The sequence below is a fragment of the Colossoma macropomum genome, unplaced genomic scaffold (genome assembly GCF_904425465.1).
Source record: "Colossoma macropomum unplaced genomic scaffold, Colossoma_macropomum, whole genome shotgun sequence".
Lineage (NCBI taxonomy): Eukaryota > Metazoa > Chordata > Actinopteri > Characiformes > Serrasalmidae > Colossoma > Colossoma macropomum.
The window spans coordinates 13,243,490-13,269,017 of record NW_023494803.1 but is presented as its reverse complement, the minus strand read 5'-3'; the positions used below and the strand labels follow the sequence as shown (position 1 = coordinate 13,269,017).

The following is a 25,528-nucleotide window of genomic DNA, read 5'->3' as shown; positions in this document are numbered from 1 at the left end:
TATATTTACAGTGTAGCCCAACACTATATACTTGCACTATAGCCCAGCACTGTATTATTACATCATAGCCCAACACTATAGCCCAGTTTTGTTTGTGTTTTTTTCTGAGGCTGAGTTGTAATGTAGAGTCTGAGTCGCTGACTTGATTCCTGATCTCTGTTGTTGAGCTGCACTCCTCTGGTGACCACACTCCATCTGGCTGAGTCCAGCTGTGTTAGCTGGAGATTGTCCAGACTGCAGCGGCGCCTCACTGCACACACGCACACCCACACACACACACACACAGTCTCTTCTTCTTGTCTTTGAGCTCCAGACTTTTCCTGAACTTTTCCTTTCACTCAACGGACCCAGCATGCAGCTTCGGACCATCACCGCGGTCAGCGTGGTGGACGTTAAGAAGATCAGGAACCCCTTCAAACATTATGTGAGTAAACATTCTCTCCAGAACTGCCTGAACTGCACGCTTCAGTCTGTAACCCGCGCTGGACCAGGCTGCATGAGCACTCCACCAAACCACGACATGACATCTGATGCCCAAATCTGGAGCTCAGTGTCTGCTTCTTTCTCCAGAGCACAGAATCCACATTACCTTTAGAAAAATCTGAATAATAAACTGCTGGTAGATAATTACATATGCATGCTTGTGTTTATATTATTATTGTTTTTTGCATGTTGTTTAGGGCTCTAGCAAAAATTAATAACACCTTCAGGGAATGTCTACTGTTCATCTAGAAATTGATAATGTACTTTGAAAACTACAAGCCATTTATGATATATCTAACTGTAAGGATATATCGGGTGGAGTTTTTGGGTGGAAATAAATATATGATTGATAGGCTAATCAGAAAGCTTATTAGCCTCAGCTGTTTTAGCATTGCTAGTTTGCTAATTTATAATGGCCTACAGTTCTAGTTCCTTTACTACAGCTGATATTTTGTCAACATTTTCCTGATTGCACTGCAAAACATGCCAACAATATAGCAAAAACAGAAGAGCAACAATAAGTGATAGAGAAGCGCATTTAATAAATCAGATGTTTATTCCTAAAAACAACATGAAAACTCCACCTGATGTATCCTAACAACCTGACCTTTCACACACATACAGAATAAATATCACTGACTATAATCAAAATGCAGAGTGATTGTGCAGATTAAGCGATAATAAATGTGACTCTATGGCATGAGGCATGAGAAAAACAAAAAACACACAAGTGCAGGTCTTTTTGTGCTCAGAACACAGTTGTGGGTGGAGCCTGGAGAGGGAAACTGAGTGTAACCAATGGTATTGTCAAAGGGGGGGCAGGGGAGCCGCAGCCACCCTGATCGCTGGATCCCCAGTCACCACCTCAGTGAGACATACGGACCTGAGCCGCTGAACTGAGTGAACTGCATGAGTGACACAGCGTCACTTTCATGATTTAAAATGAAATGTAGGTCCAGCTGAACTGAGCCAATAATTCAACAACAACCGTGTTGAGAGATCTGCACTCTGAGCGATCTAAAATGCCCCGAGCAATCTAAACAGCCCCAGAGATCAGCACTCCAAGCGATCTAACCATGCAAGCTGTGTAAGCTGCAGTTAGCCTAGGATTCCAGCACTAGCAATCTGAAGGCAGATCTTGAAAATATGCCCCTGATTCAGCTCCTCCTCATGTTCCCCTGATATATCACGGTCACACTCACACACTCAGCACTGAAACAGTGGGAAGTGAAATGGCTGAAAAAGTTTTACACCTCAATTTAATGATCCAATCAGCGGCAAAGCGCAGATTTACAGTTCACTTTTTTACTTGCAGTGTTGTTGGTGCTGATTTCTGCTCAGTGAATGCAGCTCTTGGGGGCCTGATTCATGAATCTGAGGGCAAACTGAATCTCATGCGACCCTTTGGTTGTATTAGTTTGCTCTCTTATGGACATAATGTGCAAAAACAGTAATTAAATTTTTTGAACCTGTGTGTTTTTAGAAGTAATAATCAGTTTTGACAGCCCCAATGTTTAATAACATCCTATTAAAATAAGAAACCAAAGTATATCAGTCTGCAGCCCCTTAACTCTAATATTGATAGTTTTCAACTCATCTATAAACTACAACAGCATCATAGAATTCCTGAAATTCAGATGTGGCTTTTGGTTTTGGTGCCACCTCAAGATTTTCAGTGGCCCCATCTGGCCACCCCTATGAAAACTTTTTGTGGGGCCACTGAGTGTAACACACTGGAGTATAAAGTGTCCCGCAGGGAGAGAGAGACACATGCACTGTAAGAAAAAACAGTTCTAAGGACGTGAGGTAATGTTATTACTGAAATGTAGGTCTACACCCCAAACAGAATGCATGGCTCTCTCAGCACAAACATCTGAATTGATGGAACTGATCTGTGGAGTTTGCACTCTCTGGACAGTCCTGCTGTCGGTTCCAGCAGATGTAATCTGTTCTGTTGCGCAATGTGTTCTGAGAAACAGTGCTACAGTGATCTCGCCCGGAGTGAAGCTGAGAGCCAGACAAGCTTCTGCACTTCATTGCTCTGCTCTTCAGCCCAGTTGTTCTGCAGTGTTTTTGGGGTTTGGTCACTCTGAGGAAAATGTGGAATTTGACCTTAAGCCCCCTTCACCCCTATCTCTACTTATCAGGTTACCTTATCTAACATAATCGCACATTCAGTTCAGATTTAACTCGCCCGCAGTAGATTCAGTGGAGCTTGTTTTTGTGCTTGTTTGGTCTTAACAGTGTTCCTAACCCATCTCAACATTGGTCTTATCACCTCTTCACCTTCAGTAGCAGAGCTAGAAAAATTTACCAAGGGTGGCAAAGGGGTGGCAGAGTTTTGGCAGACTGGCAGTGCGAAAGTGTGAGCAGGGTGGGTTTGGGGTGAAGAGAAGACAGAGGTTAGACAGATATTCCACTGATCATTGATAGCCAATTCATTCTCCCCTTAAAAGCAAAGTCGGACAGAAAAGATGTACTTAAAGTGTGTATGTGCGATCAGGGGGGCAGGGGTTGGGGGGTATTTGTTGTGGTGGGCAGTTTCTCAGCCAATAGCAAAACAACTCACCACCTAAAAGGTGCAAACACCTGCCTCACAGCAACGTGGAAGCCAACAACATGGAAGGAACTGGCCACTCCAGCCACCCCTTTTAAAACTGTGCATGTTCACCTTGGTCCTGCTCCTTTGTCATCTCTATCGCCTGTGTTTTGTCTGTAGTCCTGTCTTGTAATCATTGTCTGTCTCCTGTATCTACAAACCCAGTTGCAACAATTTTAGAAGAGCTTGTAAATGACTATTAAAATGAGAAAGCAGCGATTAGTGTATTCTGTTTGACCTGTATTACATTGAAAACAGTACAATGGAACAATATATGATATTTTACCTCATGAATTTATTGTATTTTTTAATTATATGCTTATTCTATATTAGGTGCCTGCAACATCTTGTGAAAAAGTTGTTACAGGAGCATGTTTACCACTGTTTTATATCAGCTTTCCTTTAATAGAACTTAATAATTATTTGGGGACTGAAGACACAAACTCATAAATCAGTTTTGAAAGTGGATTTTTTTTTGTCATTTTTAGTTGTACGAACTTTAGCTGTGAAACTGGGCCCTTTTGCTGTCATATTCTGAGCTTAATCAGACAGTTTTAATTGGAGACAGTTCTGGACTGCAGGCAGGTCAGTCTAGCACCCACACTCTGATTATGCAGCCGTGATACTGTAACACATGCAGAATGCTTCTTGAAAAAGACAGCATTTAAAAGGCAGCATATGTTGCTCAAAAATGTGTTCAGTGTTAATGGTGCTTTCACAGATGCAGGTTCCCCACTAATAGCATGACAAATGCTGGATTTAGAACTTTATGCTGGTGACAATCTGGAAGGGCCCTTTCCTCTTTGGCCCAGAGAACAGGACGTCCATTATTTCCATAAACAATCTGAAAGGTTAACTCGTCAGACCATAACACTCGTTCCACTGAGCATCAGTCCATTTCAGATGAGCTCGAGCCCAGAGAAGTCGGCGGCATTTCTGCTGCGCAGAGTACAGACTTAACGTGCATTTGTGGATGCAGCGACAGACGGAGTATATTGTTCCAGTTTATTAAAGTGTTCCTGAGTCCATCTGGTGATCTCATCACAGAAACATGCCAATTTTTATTGCAGTGTCATCTGTAGGGTCAAAGGTCAGGCATTCAGCTCTGGTTTTCGCCTTTTCCTTGAGGCACAGAGATTTCTCTGTTTTCTCAGAATGTTTTGACAATGTTATGCACTGTAAAGAGTAAAATACCTAAATTCCTCACAATCGCTTGCTGAGGAACGTCGCTTGCTGGATTTTTTACTGATACATTTTGGGCAAAGTGTTGAGCCTCAACCTGTCCTGGCTCATACAGGACTCTACCTTTCCAGGATGCTTCTTTTATATCCAAGCATGATTACATCGCCTGTTTAAGATGTTTTCTGAATGTCTTTCTAACAGCATCCGTTTAAACTTTTTTGGAATTGAGTTTGTTGTTACCTCTCTGTGTACATACAGTCATTGTTTCCTCATGCAGCACTGTTGTTGTGTACCTGTGCAGGTGTTCATTATCTCAGTCTCATACTCTGACTCCAGCTCTCAGCTGCTCTACAGGAGATACAGCCACTTCTTCAACCTGCAGGTACACACTGTGTGTATGTGTGTGTGTGTATGTAAGTGTTATATGTAGTGTGTGTAACTGCAGTGTTTGCTGTGTTACAGATGAAGCTGCTGGATTTGTTTCCAGAGGAGGGGGGGCAGAGAGATCCCAAACTCAGAATCATCCCGTTTCTACCAGGTACTCACTGTAATTCAGTATAAACACACTCAGTGGCCGTTTTCACTCCTTGTTTGTTTTCCAGTTTCACCACAATCTGTTTACTGATGTCCTTCTCACAGACCTCAACACAGAGCTCACTTTAGTCACCGACTGTGTTTACATGCACTTAACAATCCGATTATAATTGGATTTCTGCAGTGATCTGATTATTAAGTAGTCGTGCAAACACTCTGATTTCCTAGATCTGATTAAGGTGTATGAATCTGATTAAGAAATCTGATAAAGAGGCTAGAGATGAGGTCAGTAATGGGGTTTTTCAGTGCATGTAAACCCTCACTCTGATTTCTTTCGTTTCTCTCAGTCTGTTGTGTGAAAACAGAGCGCTGTCCCTGAAACAGCAAGCAGTGTTTAAGACAGCACCCGCGAGACACAGATCTTTTAAGGCGACTGTTTGCTCTGTTATTTGCGTGATCAGATCAGATTTGTGTGTCCAGGTATCACCAGTCTATCTGCATGGGTTGCAGTGGTAACAACATAGGCATCAGTAACTATGTAGCTACGCTGGCAATGCAGATTTCAAGCGCAGATGCAGGAGAGATGGAGGAGCATCATCTCCCCCTCCAAACTCTTCAGAACTCTCTTGAACTCTCTAATCATGAATCTTTGGAGCTCTTCTTGAATCCCAGCACTTCATCACTCTGGATTTGACATCGTCGTTGTTTGTCATGTTGTGAGTGACGCAAAAGACACTTAAAATCTAATTTGAGCGACCAGAGCGTCCAGACTGAGAAAAACCTGCAAAAATCTGACCAGCTCCAAATGTGGTTTGGATCTGATTTGCCAACTGAATCTGGATACAATCTGGATAAGCAGAAATCAGATTTGAGCTGGCAGTCTATACAAGGCCTTGAATCTTTTCCTATTGATCCATAATCGAGGTCAGCTGGTCCTGCTCAGTGTTTTTATACCTGACACAGAGCTGAAGGGATGCTAAATGATCAATTGGAGCATGCAGTGCACCTGTCTGGAAGCACCTACACTTGTTATGTTTCTCCATTCATTTATTGCTTTAATTTCATTGCTGTGTGTGTGTGTGTGTATGTGTGTGTGTGTGTGTGTGTGTGTGTGTGTGTGTGTGTGTGTGTTTTAGGTAAAGTCCTCTTTGGCCGTAGTCAGATCAGGGATGTAGCTGTGAGGAGACTCAAACACCTGGACAATTATTGCCAGGTAACAGCACTTCACCTCATTAAGGGGAGGGAAAGCGCAGAACTGCACCCTTTCCCGGTTGTGATTCTTTATGTCTGCATTCATTTCTCGATAAAGGAATTTTTGATAACTGACTGAAAATCTCCCAAAGTTCCTCCCAAAAGAACTTCACTGAAATTGTCACTTTGTGATTCTACAGCAGCTACAAACTACAAATAATAAATAAAGCAGAACATTTTACCGAGTAATAAAACTAAGACTGAAATACAGCAGAATGTTGCATTGTGGGTGTGTGACGGTGATGTCATCCATGTGAAAGAGTTTATTACAGTCCGTTTTGAGGAAACACTTATAAAGTCTATATTTCTGTCTTTTACTGTCAGTTAATTACTAACACAGATGTATCTGATTGAGGGGCAACTCGGCACACTGAGCTGTACAGCCTGTGACTTACATCACCTCCAATTTAACACTAACAGCAGGGGGCGCTCTGACTGCTTTACTTCACTGTAAAATCTTACATTTTACAGGCATTTTAGTAATTTCATTTAATAAATATTAATGTAATCTAATAATCATCTCTCATCTGTTTCTACAAACTCTCTCTCTCCATCTCTCTCCATCTCTCCCTCTATCTCTCTCTCTCTCTCTCTCAGGCTCTGTTGAGGTTGCCTCCTCATATCTCTCAGAGTGAGGAGGTGCTGAAGTTCTTTGAGCCCAAACCTGAAGACCTGCTCGAGCCTCAGACACAGTGAGACCAAATGACAACACAATATTATAATCACAATATTATAACATAATAATGATTATTATGTCACTGCATATTTCTGATGTCTGTGTTTTACCACTAGATGGCAGTGTGTGATGGTGTAATGACTGTGTGTGTTTGTGTTTCTGCAGGAGCCCCACTAAACATGCACCAGGTAAGAAACACACACACACACACACACACACACACACACACACACACACTGCTCTCTTTTTCAGTCTCTCTTCTTTAAACCGCATCTAAAAGTATTTACTAGTTAAACTGTTCTGCACATTAGCAGCACCTGGTGGTTACTGTAGCGCCTACAAACAGAGTTTGAGGCTAAAAGGGTTCAAATCTGTCTTTTCCAGCTCTATAATATATAGTATTTAGTTTGAACAATAATATTAATATGGTTAATAATGTAACATTATTACTTAATAATGTAAGCATATCATTAACTAATTAATAATGTACTGATTAATTATGTAAAGATGTCATTTCACCGTTTTACATAATAAAAACAGTGAAACATTAGAGCAAAACACTCCTACCCACTTCTACAAAGTTCTATGCTCTTAAAAAATATGGTTCTTCAAGGGTTCTTTTGTAGAGAAAATGGTTCTATGTAGAACCCTTTGCATGATTAAATGGTTCTCTGCATGGTGAAATGTTCTTCAGACGGATAGATAATATGTTATATATGGTCTTATATAGCACCAAAAAGGGTTCTACTATTGTGATGATGTCAAGTTTGCATACAATAGAAGAACCCTTTTGGGTGCTATATGGAATCCTTTTCAAAAAGGTTCTATATAGAACCATATACAACACATTCTCAATCAGTCTGAACAACCCTTTAATCATGCAAAGTGTTTTTTGAGTGTTCATGATTCTATACAGAACCATTTCTTTACTAAAGAACCCTTGAAGAACCATTTTTTAAGTGTGTAGAATCGATTACAGCTGATATTTATATTAAACCTGCTGAATGACTCTCAGACGACTCCTAAAGGTGTGCAGATGTTCTGGCACTGCAGTGATGTTTGACTGTGAGCCAATTTTTCATTACAATTTAGACATTTTACTTTATTTTCCTGGTAAAACACAGCTGGACTGTGGATGTGCGAGTTGTGGAAGGCTGTGTTTGTCAGACAGGCCATCTAGAACAGTGACAGGAGAACATCTGGACGTCACTGTGTGGAATAGAGTCCAAGTGTTTTTTCTTTAGTGTGGTCTGCTTTAACGTGTGAACACTCCACCCGTATTTAGGTCTGCAGAATTCAGGTCAACTTCTAAGTGAATGCTGCATCAGTTCACTGCTCATGGGAACTCATTCTCAATGAGAGAATTCAACAACAAATTACGCTTTTCTCAGTGCTGACCAGCGCTGTACTGTCCACATAAACTGCTCTTTTAACATCTGACTCTTTACAGATTCTGTTATCGTTCTTGCAGCGTGAGCTGCTGATAATAACAGCAGGTGAGCAATAAAATAATAAAGAAGATTTGCTTTGATTTTGTCACCTGGATCACAGGCCAAGAATAAATGATCCAGGACTGTATTACAGAAACATCTTAGTCTGATTTTCTCCTCCACAGTGGACGGACTTTCATCAACAAAGAGAAAGATTTGAGCACTCTGAAGTTCCACTGACCTACTTTATACTTCACACTGTATATATCACTGCAGCCTCTGTACATCAGCCTGGAAAACATTTACACACAACAAACCACCACCACCCCCAAACGCCCCTCCGTTTTACTGCTGTAGGAGGCTCCCTGTAAAGCTGCAGGAGATCTCTGCATGTTCTCCACACTCAGCAAGTCCTGCTCCACACATCCCCCCAACACTCACAGTAAAGTAAATATGTGGACTGTTTCTGATTAGCTGAAGGTGCTGAGGGAAGGGAGCTGAAGGAAGGGTCAACTCTGTAGAGAGATAGTTCACCCCACCCACCCCCATCCGCTAAACAACCCTGCCGAAGAAATCCACTAAGTGTTTCTGTTGGTTCCTGATGGTTTTGTAATGGTTTGGGCTTTTTAATGGGTTGATATCACAGTGTAAACGATCCTAATGGTTTAACAGGAGACCAGTGGCTGATTCTAAATGTATTTGATGGTTTCCTATTGGGATCTAAAGGTGTTCTACAGGGAACTAGGGGTCAATTCCCATTAGAAAGCAAAACCAGCAGGTTTTTATACTATCAACCAAGACACTTTTAGTTTTAGCACTGCAGCTATGAGGCTAATGTAGCTACACTGCAAAAATGGTCTCTTGTCAAGTGAAATGATCTTAAATTTAGCGTATATATTTAATATTCCCCATTTTGAGAATGTTGTAGACTTATTATAAGATTATTTATCTTATTTCTAGATATTTTTTCCTTATTTTAGGTAATTTTATCTAGTGAAATGATCTCACTATACTGGCAGATAATTTTGCTGGTTTCAAGCACATTTCTAACAACAAGCAAAATTATCTGCCAATATTGTGAGATAATTTTACTTAATAAAATTACTTAAACAAGTAAAAAATGTCTAGAAATAAAGTAAATACTATTAAATTAAGCTTACAACAATCCTAACAGGAGAAATATTAAATTCATTGACTATTTTGAAGATAAATTTACTTGACAAGATACCATTTTTTTGCAGTGTCACAAGTAATGAAATCTTATAGACTAAATCTGAATGTTTGTAAACATGAGCGTTGGCTCTATGTCTGTGTGGATAAAGCATCCAGTCAATGGCAGAAGCAATTTGTTTTAAGTCGCGACAAACCCAAGCAGAACAGACTGAACCAAAAAATGATCAATAATGCAAAATAGTGTTGTGTTAGTAATGTCAAATGTTTTTTGGGGGAAATGGAGTCGAGAGGCTTAAGGAAGTATGAAGGTGCCCTGTTAGTGCTGTCAGAGAGATAGATAGATAGCTAGAGAGAGATAGATAGAGATATATAATTAGAGAGAGAGAGAGAGAGAGAGAGAGAGAGAGAATGAAAAGGTCTGTAAAAAAAAAAACTTATTGTTTTCTGCTTCATCCACCTCACGGCTCAATTCTACTTATTTTATGTTAAGTTTAATTTGAAACTGCTAATAAATGTGGCTGTTTTGCCACCATGCTTCATTGTGATTTAGCTGCAGTGAAAAGTGTGCTAAAGTGACTGGGTATCACCTCAGAGCAGCTAGCCTCAACTCTCAGACCAGCTAACGCGGATACCCAGCAACACGCTGCTTCAGCTTTCCATTTTTCCCGTTTTCCAGCTGATAGAGTTGCTAAAAGTGATCTGAAACCCAGTGAATGCAGTGTTAGCTTGCCGCTAATGTAACAGCTGTTAGCATTATCATAGCAGATAAAATGAAGCCTGCTTATAAAATGATGTTTTTATTAAACCCTGTAAATGAATGGCTGGTGCTACTGATTAAAGGACAAAATGAACCCAAGTTAAGGGTGAAGTTCTCAGAGTTTAAATAGAATTTAACAGCACCAGAGCAGCTCACAGGTTTATCAATACCAACAATGCCAACAATAGGAGCATATCATTAACCAGTGTTTAATAATGAATATGTAGAGCTGCTCACTAATTCAGTGTTTAAATGTTTCATCATAAGATCACTGAAAAAGTTCTGCTTTCTCCAATACTTTAGTTAAATAATTCTGAAATCAGTATCATCATTGGTACACAATCCTGTTGTATCAGTGCAGCGCTGATTTGTCATATACCCCAACAATTAGCATGGTGCTAACTGCATGTTTCAGAGTGTCCCAAATAGCGAGCATATTTTGGTCCACTGGCTTGGTACCCCACTGATTGTTTGCCACTGCTGGTCCACCATTACTGTCCTGCATACAAACAGATTTTAAATGCACATAGTCTTGTATTTATAAAATAAACTAAGACAAATATTACCAACAACTGAAAGAAAAAAAATTAATCACCCCGTCTAATATAAAATGATTTTATAGAAAATGTTGTTGTTGACACTGAGCTGGATTAAAATTATTTACTAAACTAATTTACAAAGTATAACTTAAGAAAGGAAAGAAGGAAAAATAAGTAAATTGTACTGTAAATGGAAAACGAGCCATGAAAAGTAGAATTTTGTCTAATACTCTACTGCCGCACGGAAAACGCTGAGCAAAACGCCAGTGGACCACCAGCTTTGCCATCTGTGGGCCAACAGTGGTCCATTATCCTCTTGCTATCAGGGGTGGGGAGGTGTTCAGTATTTCTAATAGACTTGATTAGGTAATTTCTGACACTGTATGACTCACTGATATCTACAGGATATAAGCTTTGTAGTGTTGGTGGATATTAACTTCCGTTGCTTATTAGCTACATTAGCCTTGTAGCTCCAGTGCTAAAACTAAAGAAGCAAACCTCAGACACCAAACACGTTTTGGATCAACTACGGTTGGGGTAGGGGGTGGTTACTGGGGGGGACCTTTTGACCAAACTAGCACTTTTAATTCCAGATAACCAAGTTTACATAATAGTTTTATAGCAGATACTGTTTTAACTGAATAATGATCCTGAGTTTAAGGGTTTAAGAGGGGAACAGTGAAGCTCTGTGTGCAGTCGGTCTGTTTGGGGGTGCTGACGTGGCAGAGAGGAAATGGGTTCAGTATGATGAGGGGAAAGAAAGAGAGAGAGAAAAGAGGGAGAAAGACAGAGAGAAAAAAGGGAGAAAGAGATAGTGGAAAAAGATGGAGAAAGAGAGAAAAAAGTGGGTGTGAGAGAACGAGTGGAAAAAGAGGGGGAGGACAGGGTAGAGAGAGAGAGAAGAGAAAAAAGAGAGAAAAGAATGAGAAAGAATATGAGAATGCGGAAAAGAGCAAAGAGAGACAAGAGAAGAAAATGATTGAGAGAGGAAGAGAGGAAGAGAGAGAGAGAGAGAGAGAGAGAGAGAGTGCTGTGTGTGCATTTCATTTTCATGGAGCACATATGTTTTTATTTAGGTCTAGTTACAGGGGCGGAGTCAGGTTTGATTGGCAGCTGCTCTCTCTCTCTCTCTGTCTCTCTGCCCACCCCCCTTGACTTTTACCATTTCGTTTATTTTCCAGAGAAGAAAGTTTCTGCTTGCATCTGCTTGACTCTCTCTCTCTCTTTTTCTTTACCTCTTTCTCTCTCTGGCATGCTTTCTTTCTCTTCCTGCAGCGCTCCTTCGCTCCATACTTTCATTCCTTTATCTGTCGCTCTTGCAGCTTTGCAAGAGGTCCCTGTGTTTTTATACTCTGTGCTCTTTCTGGATGTGACACAGAAAGCCCTTTTATCTCTCTGAGGAGTCTGCTGATTGGACTTAAAGGATCTAAAGTCTTTGTGTTGCTGTAGTTGGATCTCTGTCCTCTAAACTTTTTCCTCTTGACCGGTTTGTTTTGGCTGTAATGATCTTACCTGAAGGCACTGTGATTGGACCTTTTGGCTCATACTGACTGTATCTCCAAAAGACTGCCTGTGATTGGACCTTTGGGATCAAGACATCTGTAAGGAATGGATTGACCTGATGCTGTGTGCCGATTGGCCGAGGCTGTATTAGCTTCAGCAGATGGCCCAGCGCGGTTCGGGGGGTCGCGGGCGGGGGGGCAGCTGGTTCACAGCCTGTTTTTTCCCAACATCCTCAGGGGCAGAGAGCCGGGAGGCCATGAGCGGAGAGGAGTTTGTCTGTGTGTTTGTGGTGGCAGCAGATTATCAGCGTCAGGAGAACACCGAGATCAGTCTCCGAGCCGGAGAGAGAGTGGAGGTGATCGAGAAAAACGACACAGGTGAGCACCAGCACCCCCCACCCCCTCTCGTACACCTCACCAGAAACACCCATCTTGTACCTCCACTTACTGGTCACTTTATTAGAAACACCTACCTTGTACTTCCACTAACTGGCCACTTTATTAGAAACACCTGCCTTGTTCAACACTCAGGTAATAAAGGTATGTTTGTCTGCTCTAATATCTAAGAATGTAACACAAACATCTACACTGTAGTTTTTGCATTGGCTTGACTTAATAAGTCACTACATTGTTACATCATGGCATTATTATAGACAGCAACAATGTAATTTACAACTTCAGAATCCCTCAGTGGCCCTCAATAACCTTCAGTGGTCCTTAGGGGCCCTCAATAATCCCCAGTTGCTCTCAATCATCCAAGTGTCTCTCAGTATCTATCAGTGGCCATGAGGGGCCCTCAATAACCCTCAGTGGCCCCCACTGGTTTTCAGTAACCTCTAGTGGCCCTCAGTAATCTTTAATGGCCCTTACTGACTCTCAGTAACCATCAGTGGCCCTCAAAACCCTTAGTGGTCCTCAAAAAGCCGTAGCCTATAGTCACCATCAGTGGTGTTAATAACTATCAGTGGCCCTCAATAACACTCAGTGACCCTCAATACTGTTCATTGGCCATCAATGATCCTCAGTGGCCCTACATAAACCTAGTGGCCCTCAGTAACTCTCAGTGGCCCTCAGAATTATCTAGTGACCCTTAGTAACCCTCAGTAGCCCCAAATGATCTTCAGTGGCCCTGCATTAACCTCAGTGGCCCTCAGTAACCCTCTGTTAACCTTCAGTAGCCCTCAGTGAGAGGAAAGTGTGCAGTGATTTGGGCTCTCTGGGCCTCTGTGGAGAGCAGATTACATAAGCAGGAGATTTTCTGTTCATCTTGCTTTAGCAGATTTATGAGTTTTTTCAACTGCTGAGTCCAAAACACAGAAACGCCAGAGACACAGCCATGGAAAAATGAGAGAGAGAGGGAGAGAGTTGTAAAAAGTTGTAAATTCCTCCTCAGTTACGTCATCAAACATGTGTAAAAAATGCTGGGATGTATAACCCCATTTACAAAAAAGTTGTGATGCTGTGCAGAATGTAAATAAGAATAGGATGCAATGATATGCAAATTATGTAAACAATATTTTTAAAGGAAAATTCTACAAAGACAACATATCAAATTTTGAAACTGAGAAAATGTATTGTTTTTTGAAAAATATATGCCCATTTTGAATTCGTATTTGTCGTATTTACCATTTCATAATGTGCCAAATGTTTTCAGTGGGTGACATATCTGGACTGCTGGAAGGCCAGTTTAGTACCCAGACTCTTTTACTACAGAGCCATGCTGTTGTAATACATGCAGAATGTGGTTTGGCATTTCCTTGCTGAAATAATCAAGGCCTTCCCTGAAAATGATGTCGTCTGGATGGCACCATATGTTGCCAAAATCTGTATATATCGTTCAGCATTAATGGTGCCTTCACAGATGTGCTGGATCCTGTTTATATATGGTTTCTTCTTTGCCTTTTAGAGTTTTCACTTGCATTTGTGGATGCAGCGACTAACTGTTTTCACAGACAGTGGTTTTCAGAAGTGTTCCTGAGCCCATGCAGTGATTTCCACTACAGAATGCAGTGCTGCCTGAGGGCTCAAAGATCATGGCCAGCAAATACTGTTTTTTGGTCTTGTCACTTGCATACAGAGATTTCTCCAGATTCTCTGAATCTTTTAGTGGTATTATGTATCATAGATGATAAAAAGCAAAAGTTCTTTGCTATTTTACATTGAGCACTGTTATTCTTGAATTGTTGCACTATTTGATCATGCAGTCTTTCACAGAGTGGTGAACCCCTCCCCATCTTTACTTCAGAAAGACTCTCAGGGATGCTTTTTTATATATCATTTTACTGACGTGTTGCCAATTACCCACCAGGTGTTTTTTAGCATTACACACCTTTTGTTGCCCCCGTCCCAACTTTTTTGGAACATGCTGTGGGCATCAAATTCAAAATGGACATATATTTATTCTCAGTTTCAGCATTTGATATGTTGGCTTTGTACTATTTTCAATGAAATATAGGGTTTAAATGATTTGCATATCATTGCATTTTGTTTTTATTTACATTTTGCAAAGCGTCCCAACTTTTTTGGAAATGGGCTTATAGAATAGAATAGAATAGAATCTAATAGAATAGAATAGATCTTTATTGTCTAGTGGAGAGGAGAGTGGGATAGTCAGGCAGATGGTTAAGTCATCAGTAGAGGAATCTGAGAGTCATTATAACCTCCAACTATTCACCTCTCTCTCTCTCTCTTTGTGTAAACCTCCTTCTGTGTTTATCGTGTGATGCTGATTTTCAGTGTGGTGCATGCTGGGTAATGAGTGTGACATCAGCACTTTTATAGCATCATGCTCTGTGCAGGGCATCTTATGCCCTTACTGTGTGTGTAATGGTTTCTGACACACTGTTATCTGTAAACACACTGCACTGTGCTTTAGTTCCAGTGTATCATACAGCATAAGAAACCATATAATCAAGTCTATTAGAATGTGTGATGAGTTAGGAGTTAGCACCATGCTAACCGGTGAAGAATGAGCTTCCAGTACTTGTTTACTATGTTTGATTTGAAGCTTCAGTGCCAAAGAGGACCAGAGAAGCAAAATGTTTTGCTTGCTGAAAGATTAATTTAATATGGGTTTCTTACTTTTTCTGTGCTGTAGGTTGGTGGTTTGTGAGTACGGCAGAGGAACAAGGCTGGTTTCCATCCACTTACCTCGTCTCTCCAGCAGAACAGCGAAATGATCACAGAACACCAAAAGGAGATAGTAAGGATCACCAGATGTCAGTAACAAACTGCATATCAACTACCTAACTGGCTCATTAAAGAGTCACCTAACTTGCTCAACAGACAACCACCTAACCAGTAGAATAACCAACAGCCTAACCAGCTGAATAATCTAACTAGTAGAAAAATCGACCGGTTAAATAGCTGAATAATCAATTGTGTTACCAGCTAAATAATCATCTGCTTTACCAGCTGAATTATCAACTGCCTAACCAGCTGAAAAATCAATTGCCCAACCAGCTGAATAATCAACCACCTAACCAGCTGAATAATCAACTGCCTAACCAGGTGAATAATCAACCACCTAACCAGCTGAATAATCAACAGCCTAACCAGCTAAATAATCAACAGCCTTACCAGCTAAATAATCTACCGCCTAACCAGCTGAATAATTAACTGTATTCAAGGAGTGAAGTTAGTGCTGCCTCAGCAAGGTACACACACACACACACACACACACACACACACACACACACACACACAAACACACACACACTCCAGGCACTTAGAGTGTTGGGCTGTTTGGCAGCTGTTTTACTGTTTTTGTGTTTCAGGCAGAAATTTCTGATTTTTCCAGCTTTCATGCCAGAAAAGTTATAAAACTGTGTTCAACTCATAAAAAGAGAGAGAGCTGGATTGTGCTTAGGTAGAAAGAGTGAGAGAGATAGAGAGAGACAATGAACAGAGAGAGAGAGAGATAAAATGAGTTTGCGGAGAAAGAGGGAAAGAGAGTTTTGCTGACCGTGTGGAATACTTTTGTGGTGAGTTTTTGGTTGGTGTTGCTCTCTAAACCAGATCACGAGTTCTGAAATATTACTTATATCTTCCACATGATTTTCTCATTCACATTAAAGCTCATTCTGTAGATCCTCATCACAGCAATATAAACTGTGGGCTGCCAGATGTCATGACGCCATTCTCTCTCCTGCTGGACGTCTGCTGTGTTAATATTATGGCGGTGGACGGCACACTGTATGTACCGTCTCCCTGAGTGGAGTGGCGATGGAAAATTCTGCCTCCCCCAGCAGCGATGTCAGCAAACTGCAGCGGTCAGCTGAGAGTTCAATTATCTCAGCTTTTGCAGTTAACTGTGGCGGTGGAATAAACTGGACATTCTTTTGGAAATCATAAACGCTGAATGTTATGTTATAAATTTTCAGCAGTCTCAGTGATATACAAACAGTAAAAAGAGTTCAGAGCCTCGTCTTAATGTTTTTCACCTTATATAAACAATCTGCACTGCTAAAGCTCTCTGATAGTCATCCATTTTCACCAGTAATGCTGTCACTACAGCAACGTTAGCATAGCTGCATGCCAATGTAGGTTATGTACCGCAGTGAGGCACAGAATCCTGCAGGATGTTCAGAGTGGCAGATGACACTCTGTCAGAATAAAAGCAAGTCCTGTAAATAGTTTTGATTATCATGCTGATCACACCTAAAAACACAATCAAACACACCTGAACACTCCTGAACTCACCCAAACACTGCATTTCCTCAAACTCCCATGAACACACCTGAACCACACTCTTAAAAAAGAAGGTTCTATATAAAACCATATACAACACACTGTCCATCAATCTGAAGGACCGTTTCACCATGCAGAGAACCATGGTTCTTTGAGTGTTCATGGTTCTACATAGAACGACTGCCTTTACTAAAGAACCCTTAAACAACCATCCTTAAAGAACCCTCCTGAACTCAAACCAACTCTTCTGATTTCCTCCAAACTCACCTGAATTCCCACAAAAGCACATAAACACACCCGATGTCTACTTGAACTCACCAGAACACTCCTGAACTCACCCAAATACACCCAAACTCACCTGAACACACTCCAAGGCACCTGCCTGATATAGTCACTGGGTGTCCATTCAAATTAAATGAGCTGAAATAACAATTAAAGTTTTATCACAAACACTTGCAGATCCACATCCTCTAATTCTTTAATTACTATATCATTTCTCTTGCAATGCAGGTCACTATGTTACAGTCCAGGCCTACAGCAGTCCAGGTCAAGATGAGTTGGGTTTTGAGTGTGGGGTCAGAGTAGAGGTTGTCCAGAAGAACCTGGAGGGCTGGTGGTTCATACGGTAATCACACTCATTCCTCCATCTCTCATCCAACATCCATCAAAAAGCTTTCCTCTAGATAACAGTGATGCATACAGTGTCAGAAACCACATGATCAGGTCTGTGAGAGATACTAAACATCTCCACACAGTCTGAGACACACAGTTAGCACCATGCTAATCAATGAGATATAAATTTCCATTACCTGTTAGCTACATTAGCCTCGTAGCTCCAGTGCAAAACTAAAAAAGCAAACTTCAGATAGCAAACAGGCTATTTTGAGCTTGTTGGAAGTCCCATTACAAAACCATGGCCATTAATATGGAGTTGCACCCCTTTGCGACTATAACAGCCTCCACTTTACTGGGAGGCTTTCTATAAGATAGCATTAACATCACCCTTCACTGGAACTAAGGGCCCCAAACCCTGAAAAGAGCCCCAGCCCATTATTCCTCATCCACCAAACTTTATTGTTGGCACTATGCATTCCGGTAGGTAACGTTCTTCTGGCAGCCACCAAACCCAGATTCATCCATCCGACTGCCAGAAGAGAGAATCGTGATTCATCACTCCAGAGAACATGTTTTCTCTGCTCCAGAGTCCAGTGGTGGCCTGTTTTACACCACTCCAGCTGACGCTTGGCATTGCACATAGTGATCTTAGGCTTGTGTGCAGCTTCTTGGCCTTAGAAACCCATTTCATGAAGCTCCTAAAGTGCAGTTCTTGTGCTGATGTTGCTTCCAGAGGCAGTTTGGAACTCTGTAGTAAATGATGCAACAGTGGAGGGGTGATTTATGAGCACTACATGGTGAACACGTTCTGTGAGTGTGCATGTTCTACTGCTTTGTGGCTGAGCTGTTGTTGCTGCTGTTGACAGGGGCAGATCTAGCTGGGCAGAAATTTCACAAACTGACTTGTGGCAGAGGTGGCATCCTATGACAGTGCCATATTTAAAGTCACTGCGCTCATTTATAAGAATGAATAAAAAATAGCAGAATATTTAATAAAACTTTTAAAAACACAAGTTCCTTCATTCATGATCGTTAACATGCAAAAAAACTACTTAAACATTCTGTCCTGCAGACCGATTTCCCGGATGGCCCAGCGGGCTTTAAACCACTGGCTAATCACAAGACAGAATGCTGTACCTACTCTTTTATGAATTCTATTTTGATTAAGCAGAGTGACTGATTTGAGCGTTTGTCTGTCTGGTTAAAGGAGATCTGTAGGTCTCTGTTCAGCAGCACTGCTGAGTGTGTGAATGACCCATGAGTGTGAGCTGTAAGTGGGCCTAATTATGGCTGAATGTAGGCCTCATTAAAACTCACCAGAAGCTGAAATTGAAAATGTCTCCAACTGTAAATGCCTGAAACAGAGTGTGAAAGGTTTAGAGCAGTCAGCGTCACCACCAAACCAGCCACACTGTTCTCCCGCTTCTCTTACTGTTCGTGCCTGTGTGTCTTTGGGTTGCCAGCTGTTAAACATTAGAACCAATATTCATAAGATGATTCTTTTTCATTTTCATCTACAGTCAAAAACAAACCCCATAACTGTTTAATTCCCACCCATACTGCACTTTCAAACAGCCAGATTTGCAGAGAAAACCACAAATATGGCAACCCAGTGTGATGGCCTAGGGCTCCATATTTGCCATTTATTTAGCTGCACAGCATGTTGTTATTGTTCGTAGTAGTGACGCCTGTCACATGATTCTGACGTGAACGTCCAAGCAATGATGTTTGGATCCGGGCTATTTTGGGTAATTTGGGGAAATTACAGAGATCCTTTATCCTGTACACTCAACCATTAAAAAATGGTTCTTCAAGTGTTCTTCAGTAATGAAAAAGGGTCTACATAGAACCATGAACACTCAAAAATGCCTTTACATTAGTTAAAGCGTCCTTTGCATCATGAAATTGTTCTTCAGATTGATGGAAAATGTGCTGTAGGTGGTTCTACATAGAACCTTTTTGAAAATGCTTGTAACAATAGAAGAACCCATTTGGTGCTATGTAGAACCATATACAACATATTCTCCATCAATCTGAAAAGCCATTTCACCATACAGAGAATGCATTAATTATGCAAAGGTCATTTGAATGTTCATGATTCTATATAGAACCATTTGTACGAACAAGCCAGTCAAATCACTCTCAGATTATAGATTATGTTACTGAACGTCCTCTGCTAGAACTAATCCAGCTCCACAGGGATAAAGTGTTTCCTACCTCCGTCTCTCAGGTACGAGGGGAAGGAAGGTTGGGCTCCTGCTTCCTACCTGAGGAAGGTGCAGGACGACTGCCCCCCCACCGACCACACCGTCTCCACGGAATCCAGCCGAGAGTCCACCATTGGCCAAGTGGAGATCATTGGAAACCTGATGGAGATCAGCAACCTGCTGAACAGGAAGCCAGCCAACAGCGACACACACACTCACAGCAACGCAAGCGACACGTACACACACTCGGAGCGCGACACGGACAGCGACTCACACTTCAGCGTAAAATCTGACACTGCGAGTAGCACACACACTACTGCAGACAACACACACACTGACAGTTACACAGACAGTTACACACATGCTGATGACATCACAGCCGGAGTGGAGCTCACAGGCACGCACACACACTCACACTCGCACACTGACTCCAGCTCAGATACACACACACATTCCACCAGTGCGGAAATGATGGTGACAGACTCATCCGGAGCATGTGTGGCAGCCTCGGATGTGAGCGTGTGTGTGTCTTTTTCAGAGTTGAGTGTGTGTTCCACCGTACAGAGGACACACACCCCCGCCGTCGCCCGCGTCACCCCTCAGAGATACCACAGCGTGGAGAATGGTGAGATCACTCACACCTGAGCTCTCACTCCATCCACTTTACTCTCTCTCATGATGATGATGATGATGATTATGATGATGATGTTAATCTTCTCTTTCAGGATCTCCATCTTACAGAGAGAAACCTGCCCCCCGCCGAGAAAACAGTCTGGTCAGTTCACATCAGTTCAGCACATTTTAATCCAGTTTAGTTCAATTTATTCAGTACTGTCGTATGTGACGAGTCCTCTACAGCAGTGTAGCTGAAAGCAGTAGAGCTAATCCAGTAGTATTTGATTTTTGAATGTGTTGAAATATGCAGACATTAAAATTAAAGGCGAAATTAAAGTTCAGTTTGGTCCAGTTTAATTGAATTCATTTCAGGTTAATTCAGGTCAATTCAGGTCCATTCCTTTCAGTTCAATTAAGTCCAGTTCAGTTCAGCTCTGTTCAGAATTTCACCTGTCTGAGTGAAAGGTTCTGATTGGGTCTTTGGTTAATACCCGAGTTCGATTTTTAGTGGTTGTGTTGAAGTGGGTCTGTGTTTCTTTAGGGCTTTCAGCTGCCGCAGCCTCCAGATCCCCCTAGTGTTGATGCAGAGTATTACACCATCGCTGAGTTCCACTCCTGTCTGGGTGACGGCATCAGCTTCAGTGGAGGAGAGAGAGCAGAGGTAGAACACCTGTACCATCACACTTGTGCATCATACTTGTACCATCACACTCACATGTGTACCATCACACCAGCACAGTATCTCACCTGTACCATCACACCTGTGCCATCATACCTTAACCATCACACTATCACACCTGTACCATCACACCATCACAGTATCACACCTGTACAATCACACCATCACACTATCACATATGTACCATCACACCACCACATCTTTACCATCACACTATCACAACTGTACCATCACACCACCACACTGTCACGCCTGTACCATCATACCTGTACCATCACACCATCACACTATCCCGTACTATCATACCTGCAACATCACATTGTGACACCTGTACAACAACACCATCACAGTATCACACCTGTACCATCACACCATCACAATATCACACCTGTACCATCACACTACCACATCTTTAACATCACACTATCACACCTGTACCATCACACCACCACACTGTCACACCTGTACCATCATACCTGTACCATCACACCATCACACTATCACACCTGTACTATCACACCTGTACCATCACACCACACTGTCACACCTGTACTATCATGCCTGTACCATCACACCATCACACTATCCCGTACTATCATACCTGCAACATCACATTGTGACACCTGTACAACAACACCATCACAGTATCACACCTGTACCATCACCTCATCACAATATCACACCTGTACCATCACACTACCACATCTTTAACATCACACTATCACACCTGTACCATCACACCACCACACTGTCACACCTGTACCATCACACCATCACACTATCACACCTGTACTATCACACCTGTACCATCACACCACACTGTCACACCTGTACTATCATGCCTGTACCATCACACCATCACACTATCACACCTGTACCATCACACCAGACCACACTGTCACACCTGTACTATCATACCTGTACCATCACACCACCACACTGTCACACCCGTACTATCATACCTGCAACATCACATTGTGACACCTGTACAACAACACTATCACAGTATCACACCTGTACCATCACACCATCACAATATCACACCTGTACCATCACACTACCACATCTTTAACATCACACTATCACACCTGTACCATCACACCACCACACTGTCACACCTGTACCATCACACCACCACATCTTTAACATCACACTATCACACATGTACCATTACACCACCACACTGTCACACCTGTACTGTCATACCTGTACTCTCACACCAGCACACTATTACACCTGTACTAATAGACCTGCAACATCACACTGTGACACCTGTACCATCACACCTATGCAACCACCATCATATCATCACACCTGTACCATTACACTATCACACCCGTATCATCACATCATCACATCTGTTCTACCACACCTGTCCCATCTTTTCTACACCTTCATACTTGCAGTGTACAATTACACATCTGTGCCATTTCACCATCATACCTGTACCATCATATGTATACTGTCACATTTGCACTCTCACACTATCACATCTGTACAAATACACCGTCACACCTGTACACACCTGGACACTGATGTCCATATATTATTTGGGTTATGCTCCATTCCTAGCAAAGCAGTGACCCTGTCATGGCCATGTGTGTAGTTTAGGTATGACATTTTCATTATGAGTGTATAACTTTATCACTTCGAGAAGAAGTTCACTGATTTTTCTAAATTCCTGCATATTTAACTGGTTAAGATGTAAATAGAGTCGTTCAGAGTGGTTTGGTGTTACTCTGTTCTACAGAAACTTACTGAGTCAGAATTGTTCACAACGGTGGTGATGGGAAGCAGCTAGGGTCAGCTGCAGGGGGTGACGTTTCTGCCACCAGGACTAATGGAGCAAAACATCAGCGGGGGGTGGCTCCTGGCTGACGAGCTTGCAGCTTGCCTGACAGCACAATCAGAGATGCGACAGGCTGTAATGTCTAGCAGACATCCCACCTACCTGTACATCCATCAAGAATACGCTGCCTGATGTCTGAGACATTGTTTTGTTTCCATTTGTTTTGAGAATATTTTGGCCGAAAGCATATTTTTAAAAAAAACTAATTTATGATGGGCAGATACATGCAGGGCAAAGAAAAAAAAGATTTCAGATTTTCCACTCTTTTCCCATCATCAACATGCCATATAAAACTCTGAAGACATGTGGAGGTTCACTGGTGGTTTTGGATAGTAAATAAAATGTCTATATTTGTGTTGCAGTCATGGCGACCCCTGGTTCCTATCACCACCACTGTACGGAAATCTGAACCATTTCACACCAAACCACTCTGAGTGACTCTGTTTACATCTCACACACTCAATTATGCTAAATTTAGAAAAGTCAATAAACTTTCCCCTGTAAAACTGTACACCAGCAATGTGGAATTACGATGAAGGGGTTTCTGATAAATTGGCCAAAGATATTGAGCATTCCATGGTTAATGAATGTGTGTATGTTTGTGTAGGTCATCAAGAAGAACTCAGGAGGTTGGTGGTATGTGCAGATTGGGGATAAAGAAGGCTGGGCTCCATGCTCATACATCGACAAGCGTAAGAAGCCAAGCCTAAACCGGAAGACCAGCACTCTCACACGACCCAAAGTCCCACCCCCGGCCCCACCAATCAAAAAGCAGACCTCACTGCCCTGCATGGAGTCAGAGGTCACAACCCTTGATAAGAGCCGAGTGTATGAAGAACCCGAGTACGACGTTCCGGCAGTGAGTTTGGAACCTCAGCTCGAGTTCCTCCCCTCAGATGTTAAAGCTCCACGCAGTGCCCCCTACTGGCTGGGAGAGGACATGCAGGAGCAGACTGGAGAAGAGCAGTGTGTGTACGATGGAGTCACAGCTGGAATCACAGAGAGCCTGGAAACGAGACACTCACATTCACACTCATCCAGCAGGGGGCGCCAGAGGCCAATCTGGGATCCTCCTGAATATGACGCCCCTACAATCGAGTTCAATGCCTTGTCCATATCTCAAGAACCGGAGGAAGGGTCCAAACCCAAGCCAAGCGTGCGGCCCAAACCCTCAAACCCGGACTTCAGCTCCCTCAGACAAAGCCTGAAACCTACAAACCAGCAGAACCACAATCAATGGAGAACCTCGCAAACCTCAGCAGGGTCCGAGACCGACTCCGCCTCCTCACTGGATGACTCTTTGACCTTCAAGCTGTCAGTCAGTGCAGAAGCTGAGGTCACGCCTCCCTGGATGTCCATCAGCACAGAGGGTGAGGTCATGCCTCCTCGGATGTCTGTCAGTGCAAAGACAGAGGTCACGCCCCCCCGTCCATCTGTCAGCAACCAGGCTGAGGTTGCAGCCCTCCAGCTGTATCGTACTACTGCAGAGTTCCAGCAGGGGGCACCGGGCGAGCTGAGCCTGCCAGCTGGGGTGCTGGTGGAGGTGCTAGAGAAGCAGCAGAGCGGCTGGTGGTTTGTCCGCTGGGGGGCGCAAGAGGGCTGGGTGCCCACTTATTTCCTCAAGCCCATCACACATACTTATGTTTCAGAGACCTCAAACAGTGTGAAGAACGAGGAGGGTGGGCAGAAAGTGACCGGATCAAACAACAGAGGGGTCAGTGGGGTCAGCGGGGCCAGCAGGGTTACAGTGAGGCCCCAGGATGAAAACAGTAATGCTGGCGTTACTAAAGACTGCACTGCCATTATTAAGGATAACGCTAGTGTTACTAATGACTACGCCAGTGTTACCAAGGACAAAAATGGTGTTGCTAATGAGAATACTGGCCCTCGCTGGAAGAATGAGACCCGCCGTGATCTAACCAGCTCTGGACGGTCAATCCCTGTGTCCATGGTGAAGCCCAAACCACAAATCATCCACAACAACCTGCGTGAGGAGTACGTCTCCGTGGCCAATTACCATGGCGATGCAGAGTCCATGGGGTTCCCAGCAGGAACGAGGCTGGAGGTTCTGGAGAAGAACACCAATGGGTGGTGGTACTGCCGCACCATTGACTCCACAAACACACGCCGGGGCTGGGTGCCCTCCAACTTCCTGGAAAAGAGGAAATAGATGGTGGAGAAAAACAAAGTACAGCCCTCTGTCTCAAACTGAGAAACACCAGACGAGTTAGTGAGAGATCACAATGAGAAATGCGGCAGGATGTATTGTGCAGGCGGCCATGTGCAATGAAAGGGGCTGAGCCATTAAATATCTTTGTCCCAAATTGGATTAATTTCTATGTGACATCATTTTAAATATGCAAGTAACAACTTCAAATGTTATAATAGTATATGGTCATGTTAGGTCATAGCTAACCTTAGCTAGCAAATGTTTGCTAACTGCTTATCTTGGTGCGGTTCAGTGACCTGTGGTATCATGCTGTCATTCTGACAGACTGTAATACACTACAGGAAGTGTAGGGGGCGATATGGCTTCTATTGTTTCATTTAAAAAGTGCTCTATAATGTTCATATGATCCACACAGTCATTCGACAGACTGTAATACACTACAGAGAGGTAGGGGGCGATATGGTTCATTTAAATAGTACTTTATAATGCTATGTAACAGTCAGATTAGGTTGATTAATAATTGTCGATCAATTTATTGTCAGTATAAATGATCATTGGTTGGAACCCTACAGAACACA

The 25,528-nt window shown here is 42.5% G+C and overlaps 1 protein-coding gene across 1 annotated transcript; it reads left to right on the top strand.

Moving 5' to 3' along the window:
• Positions 1 to 200: 200 nt before the first annotated feature.
• On the top strand, positions 201 to 25,295 carry sh3pxd2ab (SH3 and PX domains 2Ab). Its single transcript, XM_036593536.1, has 13 exons — positions 201 to 424; positions 4,566 to 4,646; positions 4,727 to 4,802; positions 5,935 to 6,011; positions 6,647 to 6,741; positions 6,891 to 6,913; positions 12,364 to 12,504; positions 15,224 to 15,328; positions 17,326 to 17,440; positions 19,661 to 20,262; positions 20,363 to 20,412; positions 20,794 to 20,913; positions 23,388 to 25,295. Exons 1-13 carry the CDS (start codon positions 353 to 355, stop codon positions 24,948 to 24,950), a joined length of 3,120 nt encoding a protein of 1,039 aa, XP_036449429.1. The 5' UTR covers positions 201 to 352; the 3' UTR covers positions 24,951 to 25,295.
• The last annotated feature ends 233 nt before the right edge of the window (positions 25,296 to 25,528 follow it).

Bases quoted from the DNA above. Each gene is read 5' to 3' on its own strand.
- sh3pxd2ab (XM_036593536.1), top strand. From the start codon at position 353: ATGCAGCTTCGGACCATCACCGCGGTCAGCGTGGTGGACGTTAAGAAG. The intron at 6,012-6,646 runs GTAACAGCACTT...TCTCTCTCTCAG, and splicing joins ACCTGGACAATTATTGCCAG to GCTCTGTTGAGGTTGCCTCC. The intron at 17,441-19,660 runs GTAATCACACTC...TCCGTCTCTCAG, and splicing joins GAGGGCTGGTGGTTCATACG to GTACGAGGGGAAGGAAGGTT.